This window comes from Oncorhynchus gorbuscha, linkage group LG04 (genome assembly GCF_021184085.1).
Source record: "Oncorhynchus gorbuscha isolate QuinsamMale2020 ecotype Even-year linkage group LG04, OgorEven_v1.0, whole genome shotgun sequence".
NCBI lineage: Eukaryota > Metazoa > Chordata > Actinopteri > Salmoniformes > Salmonidae > Oncorhynchus > Oncorhynchus gorbuscha.
The window spans coordinates 46,762,255-46,770,965 of NC_060176.1; the positions used below are offsets into that span (position 1 = coordinate 46,762,255).

Genomic DNA, 8,711 nt, shown 5'->3' on the forward strand with positions numbered 1-8,711 from the left:
ATACTAAATGGAGGGTACAGATTTACATTTACTATCTTACCTATAGTCTATGAGACCAGGCTGTGCTGTTGACTTGTATCAATTGGAATGTGATTTTTTTTAAACATTTACTGCTTCTGTGGCTCTATTACCCTCCCACCAAACGACAGCCAATCGTGTTCTGTCAACCATTGTGGAAGAGAAAATAAGTATTTAATTGGGCACTCGAGCATAAACTAAATGCATACCGTCAGCTGAAGAGAGTGAATTGAAGAAACTACATCATGGACTACATTATTACAAAGTAGTAGCCAACACACTTGGATAAATGCGGAGAACACTTCATGATGGTCATTTTTTGTTTGATTAAAAAAATAAGCCTTCGTATGCTGGTATTATGAATATTAGTACTTTTCTAAAACATGGGAACCCAGATGGACTGCTGCTCCAGCCGCTGTGGGATGATCTGCGAGCACAACGGGAGTTCCTCACGTCACCTTTCCTGCCCGCATGCTTCGCTTTCCTCATCCACCTTCTCCTCTGCACACCTTTTCTAACCATTGAAGCGCTGGGATGTTTCTGGCCACGGATAAATCTCTACAGGATCTCGAGGACCGCTGAACCGTTGCTGTTGTGTTTGCAGCGATGGGTTGGCTGCTGTTGGAGGATTTTTCTGAAATACCTGACAACTGTTCTCCCAGCCACCGCGCTTTATCAAAGAGTTAGGAGTCCAAGATTTCCCGAAGTCGCGCCATCATGCAGCCTGCTCATTGGGGAGGTTATCGCGTGCCTACTTTTATTTGATGCGCTGTTCTTTATATGGCATTATACCATGCATCGGTAAGCTTGAACCAGGACCTGGGTTTACAGCACAGGAGGTTGGTGGCACATTAATTTGGGAGGACTGGCTCGTGGTCATGGCTCGAGTGGAATAACTGGAATGGTATCAAACACATGGTTTCCATGTGTTTGACGTTTCCATGTGTTTGATGCCATTCCATTTGCTCAGTTCCAGCCATTAGTATTAGCCGTTCTCCCCTCAGCAGCCTCCACTGGACTCAGGAGACATTGAATGTGAAGATTCACCAGCTTTTCAAGCTGAATACTGTCATAATACATTCGGTAATTAGAAAGGGATGTCGTTTCGCTGAACAACTATCGTCATTACTGCCGTTACAGCCAGTAGGCCTATGTACTTCCTAAAAAGGTCTAAATAAAAAGTCACATATGCAACTGATTTTAAATGCATTGTTTGGAAAGTTAAAGGTGAAATATATATATTTGTTTTATTGTCTGGAAAAAACCTAAGTATTGTTTTTGACCAAGTATACATGCGCCAAACCTCTTCTGCACCTATAATATTGGTAATATAATTCAAATACACTAAATGTCCCAAACAGTCATTCTGATTCCCATGTAAAATAGCCTTTTGAGTGTCTAAAATATCACCCACAATATGTGTTTGGATGGAAATGCTATATATATATATATATATTGTTATTTAGGTACTTTTTCTCTCGTGGCTAACTACCAGTAAGTTTGAAAAGACAGGCTGAGTGGGCGGGGAGCTTATACTCATGGCTTCGCCTTGACTGACAGCTTTTTGAAATGTTTATGTCAAGTAACTTGGATGCGGTGTTGCGTTAAAATCATCTCAAGCAAATTTGGTAATACGCAAACCAAGTCAAACAACATTAAAATAGCATGAATAACCACATTTCCATCAACATTCATTTACATTTAAGTAATTTAGCAGACGCTCTTATCCAGAGCGACGTACAAATTGGTGCATTCACCTTATGACATCCAGTGGAACAGTCACTTTACAATAGTGCATCTAAATCTTAAAGGGGGGGGGGGTGAGAAGGATTACTTATCCTATCCTAGGTATTCCTTAAAGAGGTGGGGTTTCAGGTGTCTCGGGAAGGTGGTGATTGACTCCGCTGTCCTGGCGTCGTGAGGGAGTTTGTTCCACCATTGGGGGGGCCAGAGCAGCGAACAGTTTTGACTGGGCTGAGCGGGAACTGTACTTCCTCAGTGGTAGGGAGGCAAGCAGGCCAGAGGTGGATGAACGCAGTGCCCTTGTTTGGGTGTAGGGCCTGATCAGAGCCTGGAGGTACTGAGGTGCCGTTCCCCTCACAGCTCCGTAGGCAAGCACCATGGTCTTGTTGTGGATGCGAGCTTCAACTGGAAGCCAGTGGAGAGAGCGGAGGAGCGGGGTGACGTGAGAGAACTTGGGAAGGTTGAACACCAGACGGGCTGCGGCGTTCTGGATGAGTTGTAGTGGTTTAATGGCACAGGCAGGGAGCCCAGCCAACAGCGAGTTGCAGTAATCCAGACGGGAGATGACAAGTGCCTGGATTAGGACCTGCGCCGCTTCCTGTGTGAGGCAGGGTCGTACTCTGCGGATGTTGTAGAGCATGAACCTACAGGAATGGGCCACCGCCTTGATGTTAGTTGAGAACGACAGGGTGTTGTCCAGGATCACGCCAAGGTTCTTAGCGCTCTGGGAGGAGGACACAATGGAGTTGTCAACCGTGATGGCGAGATCATGGAACGGGCAGTCCTTCCCCGGGAGGAAGAGCAGCTCCGTCTTGCCGAGGTTCAGCTTGAGGTGGTGATCCGTCATCCACACTGATATGTCTGCCAGACATGCAGAGATGCGATTCGCCACCTGGTCATCAGAAGGGGGAAAGGAGAAGATTAATTGTGTGTCGTCTGCATAGCAATGATAGGAGAGACCATGTGAGGTTATGACAGAGCCAAGTGACTTGGGGTATAGCGAGAATAGGAGAGGGCCTAGAACAGAGCCCTGGGGGACACCAGTGGTGAGAGCGCGTGGTGAGGAGACAGATTCTCGCCACGCCACCTGGTAGGAGCGACCTGTCAGGTAGGACGCAATCCAAGCGTCCTATATTTTTACACCGTAAAAATATATATAAAAAATCACGACAGCTGTGATAGAAACGGGTAGTTTCAGTACAATTTTGTAAATGCCGACAGATCATTTGTTCGTTCGACATGGTGAGATCTTTTTGTGTCTGTAAAATTAATAATGCGAGAAAGGGTGGTGGCAACACCTTTATGTACAAATATTGATATAATAACTATCATATCGAAGTAAACTCGGAGGCGGCAGCGTAGCCTAGTGGTTAGAGCGTTGGACTAGTAACCGGAAGGTTGTGAGTTCAAACCCCCGAGCTGACAAGGTACAAATCTGTCGTTCTGCCCCTGAACAGGCGGTTAACCCACTGTTCCCAGGCCGTCATTGAAAATAAGAATATGTTCTTAACTGACTTGCCTGGTTAAATAAAGGTTAAATATATATATATATATAAATAATGTGTGGTCCTCCTACTATGATTTGGGATACCATGCAGTTTATTAGGCTACAGATGAAAAAAAAGTTATGATGAACTTCACATGTCCCGAATACAACAGGTGAAACCGTGAAAAGCTTACTTATGAGCCCCTAACCAACAGTGCAGTTTTAAAAAATATGGATAAGAATAAGAGATAAAAGTAACAAGTAATTAAAGAGCAGCAGCAAAAAAATAACAATATATACAGGGGGGTGCCGGTACAGAGTCAATGTGCGGTCAATGTGCGGGGGCACCGGTTAGTTGAGGTAGTATGTACAGTTTTAGCCAAATACATTTAAACTCACTTTTTCACAATTCCTGACATTTAATCCTAGTAAAAAGCCCCTGATAAGTTAGGTTCACCACTTTACTTTAAGAATGTGAAATGTCAGAATAATAGTTGAGAGAATGATTTATTTCGGCGTTTATTTCATTCGTCACATTCCCAGTGGGTCAGAAGATTACATGCACTCAATTAGTATTTGGTAGCATTGCCTTTAAATTGTTTAACTTGGGTCAAACGTTTCAGGTAGCCTTCCGCAAGCTTCCCACAATAAGTGGGGTGAATTTTGGCCCATTCCTCCTGACAGAGCTGGTGTGACTGAGTCAGGTTTGTAGGCCGCCTTGCTCGCACACGCTTTTTCAGTTCTGCCCATAAATTTCTTATAGGATTGAGGTCAGGGCTTTCTAATGGCCACTCCAATACCTTGACTTTGTTGCCCTTAAGCCATTTTGCCACAACTTTGGAAGTATGCTTGGGGTCATTATCCATTTGGAAGACCCATTTGCGACCAAGCTTTAACTTCCTGACTGATGTCTTGAGATGTTGCTTCAATATATGAACATAATTTTCTTTAGTCGTGATGCCGTCTATTTTGTGAAGTGCACCAGTCCCTCCTGCAGCAAAGCACCCCCACAACATAATGCTGCCACCCCCGTGCTTCACTGTTTGGATGGTGTTCTTCGGCTTGCAAGCCCCCCCTTTTCCTCCAAACATACAATGGTCATTATGGCCAAACAGTTCTATTTTTGTTTCATCAGACCAGAGGACATTTCTCCAAAAAGTATGATCTTTGTCCCCAGTTGCAAACCGTAGTCTGGCTTTTTTATAGCAGTTTTGGAGCAGTGGCTTCTTCCTTGCTGAGCGGCCTTTCAGGTTATGTCGATATAGGACTCGTTTCACTGTGGATATAAAAACTTTTGTACCTGTTTCCTCCAGCATCTTCACAAGGTCCTTTGTTGTTGTTCTGGGATTGATTGCACTTTTCACACCAAAGTACGTTAATCTCTAGGAGACAGAACACGTATCCTTCCTGAGCGGTATGACGGCTGCGTTGTCCCATGGTGTTTATACTTGCGTACTGTTGTTTGTACAGATGAATGTGGTACCTTCAGGCGTTTGGAAATGTCTCCCAAGGATGAACCAGACTTGGGGAAGTCTACAATTATTTTCTGATGTCTTGGTTGATTTCTTTTGATTTTCCCATGATGTCAAGTAAAGAGGCACTGAGTTTGAAGGTAGGCCTTGAAATACATCCACAGGTACACCTCCAATTGACTCAAATGATGCCAATTAGCCTATCAGAAGCTTCTAAAGCTATGACATACTTTTCTGGAATTTTCCAAGCTGTTTAAAGGCACAGTCAACTTAGTGTAAACCTATGTAAACTTCTGACCCACTGGAATTGTGATACAGGGAGTTCTAAGTTAAATAATCTGTCTGTAAACAATTGCTGGAAAAATAACTTGTCATGCACAAAGTAGATGTCCTAACCGACTTGCCAAAACTATAGTTTGTTAACAATACATTTTTGGAGTGGTTGAAAAACTAGTTTTAATGACTCCAACCTAAGTGTATGTAAACCGAATTCAACTGTACATGTAGGTAGAGTTATTAAAATGACTATGCATAGATGACAACAGAGAGAAGCAGCGGTGTGGAGAGGGGAGGGGGGCAAATATAAATAGTCTGGGTAGCCATTTGACTAGATGTTCAGGAGTCTTATGGCTTGGGGGTAGAAGCTGTTTAGAAGCCTCTTGGTCCTAGACTTGGCGCTCCGGTACCGCTTGCCGTGCGGTAGCAGAGAGAACAGTCTATGACTATGGTGGCTGGGGTCTTTGACAAATTTTAGAGCCTTCCTCTGACACTGCCTGGTATCGAGGGTCATTTTCTGGTGACATGATGATCGATGCTTGACTGCAGTTTGACAAATAAAAATATTCTCTTATCTATAATAATCTCATCATGTAGACTAGTCTACCAGCATAGCGTACCTTACTGTATTGGTGAGCTCTTGTCTAGTGCACACGTGCCAAGACCAGAATAGGCAAATTTGCTAATCAACGAAACAGTTTTTGTGATACAACTATCGGTGGAGTTGAAAATGCAATGGAAACACTGAACTTTTAGATTTTTATTAAGTACAATGAAAACTTAAGCGAAAATAAAATGTTGTGTGCACTACATCATCACGCACTGATTTTTATCTGCAGTCAGTTGGTTGGAAACACACCAAGTTTCTCAAAAACAAATTAAATCGGACCGTTCTATAACATGCTATTTACATGGAAAATTATATTGAGATTATATTGTAAAAAAGCCAAATTCTCCTTTACCTCGGACGACCCTCATGTAGAGAGTCTAGAAGGAGCACATAAGGTTTGTCCCTGACTGCCTACCAAACACACAAGTTCTGTCTGTATGGTCCCCAGGGTTCCCTGGCTGTATCGGAGGGTCCACCAGACTCATCACCAGAACCGGATCACCTTCGCCCTGACTGCCCAGGACGCCAGCCCGGCTGAGCTACTCTCCCTGCAGATGCTGGCCCTGAGCAGTGCCTGGGTGGTGGGCTGCCACCCTCTGAGTGAGGCCCTGTTCCACCTGCTCAACACCTGGCTGGCCATAGAGGACCACTGTGGCTACGACCTGCCCTGGGCTATCCATAGACTACTGCCCTGCTTCGGAGGGGCCCCCTTCCACCAGGCACACCACCACATCTACAGGGGGAACTATGCCCCCTATTTCAGGCACTGGGACTGGCTCTGTGGGACCTACCTGGGGGTAAGGGAGGAGGCTGGGAGTAAACATGGAGGGAGGACAATGAGGAGAAGGAGAAGAAAGAAGAGCCTTGGATCTGACTGTGTGTGCGCACACGCTTGCATGTGTTAAAATGAATGTAATTTATGAAGCAAACAAAGAACTGACATCTTAAGTAGCATCATTAGTACAGTGAGTACAGGCTAACACATGGGTTATGTGTACTTGTGTTTGTAAATTACAGGTGGTTATATGTTGACTCAAATGGAATATTTGACAAGCATTAGATATAAAGAGACAATGCTGGTCATTTGGCTAAATGTGAAAATAAAGGACAGCCGCACACTCTAGGAGCTCATGTAACAGTATAACTTTAGACCGTCCCCTCGCCCATACCCGGGCGCGAACCAGGGACCCTCTGCACACATCAACAACAGTCACCCCTCGAAGCATCGTTACCCATCGCTCCACAAAAGCCGCAGCCCTGGCAGAGCAAGGGGAACTACTACTTCAAGGTCTCAGAGCAAGTGACGTCACCGATTGAAACGCTATTTAGCGCACACCGCTAACTAAGCTAGCAGTTTCACATCCATTACACTCAGATGCAAAAATGTCATGTCCAACGTTTTGACAGACAAGCTGTCTTCATCAGGGTATAATGACAAACACTGCGGGGTGACTCATTTATATAGTGTCAAAAGACACATGCAGGTGTCTGTAATCATGGCTTGGTGTGGCCTGACATCATTGGTTAATTCTCATATGTTAAAATAGCATACAAAAATCATAAATGGATAGCGTATGATCATGGATACAATTTGGCTACATAAGCCTACAAACATTTACAGTAGCAAAATCACAATAATCACAAGAATGGCTTCAGAGCAAAGTCTACGTTGAGACCAAAGGGAGCAAGGGTCTTTATATTATCCAGGCAGCCTCTCGTTTTAACAAAAAAAAAGTTATTTCACCTTTATTTAACCAAGTAGGCTAGTTGAGAACAAGTTCTCATTTGCAACTGCGACCTGGCCAAGATAAAGCATAGCAGTGTGAACAGACAACACAGAGTTACACATGGAGTAAACAATTAACAAGTCAATAACACAGTAGAAAAAAAGAGAGTCTATATACATTGTGTGCAAAAGGCATGAGGAGGTAGGCGAATAATTACAATTTTGCAGATTAACACTGGAGTGATAAATGATCAGATGGTCATGTACAGGTAGAGATATTGGTGTGCAAAAGAGCAGAGAAGTAAATAAATAAAAACAGTATGGGGATGAGGTAGGTAAAAATGGGTGGGCTATTTACCGATAGACTATGTACAGCTGCAGCGATCGGTTAGCTGCTCAGATAGCAGATGTTTGAAGTTGGTGAGGGAGACAAAATTATCGAGGTCACCCCCTCTCCTAGGGAGGGTGACATGTTCGATGCCAATATAACGTAGAGACAAAACATTTTTTTACCTTTATTTAACTAGGCAAGTCAGTTAAGAACAAATTCTTATTTTCAATGATGGCCTACAAACAGTGCGTTAACTGCCTTGTTCAGGGGCAGAACAACAGATTTGTACCTTGTCAGCTCAGCGAGTCGAACTTGCAACCTTTCGGTTACTAATCTAACGCTCTAACCACTAGGCTACGCTGCTGCCCCAAGATCAATTTGTTTGCTTCCAAAAAGTGGGTCACAACTGGGTAAGTCAAGTTTTTGCATCTAACTCGACTTGAGCGCCAGAGAGAGACAGCGGGAGCAGTCGTGACAGTAGTCTACAATTATGAAAACTATATTGGGGAACTAATATCAGCCTGCTCATGAGGGCTTCTCATTCACCAATTTCACTTGGCATTTTGCCAGCTTGAATTCCAAGTCATCAAACTTGAATTCTCAAGTCATCATATTTGATCAAATATATCAAATAAAATAACTTGAGACTTGACTTGGAGCCTCAAGACTCGGAACTCGACTTTGACTTTTAGAAATGTTTTGTCATTTATTCTGTGGTTCAGAGTCTCTGTGGATTACTCTCCACACAGCCAGAGAGAGTATTGCACTTGCAAAAAATCTGATTGTCTAGTAAAAAGCCCATTCAGCACTCTGATTAGACCAGCAAACTGTCAATCAACACAGGTCAGTCAGCTAGAGCTAGGGTTGACAGTAGGCCTATATTATTTTCATACATATCTTTCTAGACTACAAACACCAGTACGCTAGCCTAGCATTTGTATTTTATTATACCTTTGCTTATTTTTTTATTTTATTTTTTTGTACATTTCTTTACTCCTTTTCACGGTATCCAATTGGTAGTTACAGTCTTGTCTCATCGCTGCAACTCC

The 8,711-nt window shown here is 43.5% G+C and overlaps 1 protein-coding gene across 2 annotated transcripts; it reads left to right on the forward strand.

Annotated features, from left to right (window-relative positions):
- Positions 1-186: 186 nt before the first annotated feature.
- LOC124033247 (cholesterol 25-hydroxylase-like protein) lies at positions 187-6,827 on the forward strand. Of its 2 annotated transcripts, none has more exons than XM_046345232.1 (2): positions 187-819; positions 6,054-6,827. In XM_046345232.1, exons 1-2 carry the CDS (start codon positions 377-379, stop codon positions 6,508-6,510), a joined length of 900 nt encoding a protein of 299 aa, XP_046201188.1. In that variant the 5' UTR covers positions 187-376; the 3' UTR covers positions 6,511-6,827. The 2 variants fall into 2 exon arrangements, with proteins under 2 accessions (XP_046201188.1, XP_046201189.1); XM_046345233.1 differs by having other exon boundaries at positions 669-857.
- Positions 6,828-8,711: the final 1,884 nt, after the last annotated feature.

Bases quoted from the DNA above. Each gene is read 5' to 3' on its own strand.
- LOC124033247 (XM_046345232.1), top strand. From the start codon at position 377: ATGAATATTAGTACTTTTCTAAAACATGGGAACCCAGATGGACTGCTG. The intron at 820-6,053 runs GTAAGCTTGAAC...TATGGTCCCCAG, and splicing joins TGGCATTATACCATGCATCG to GGTTCCCTGGCTGTATCGGA.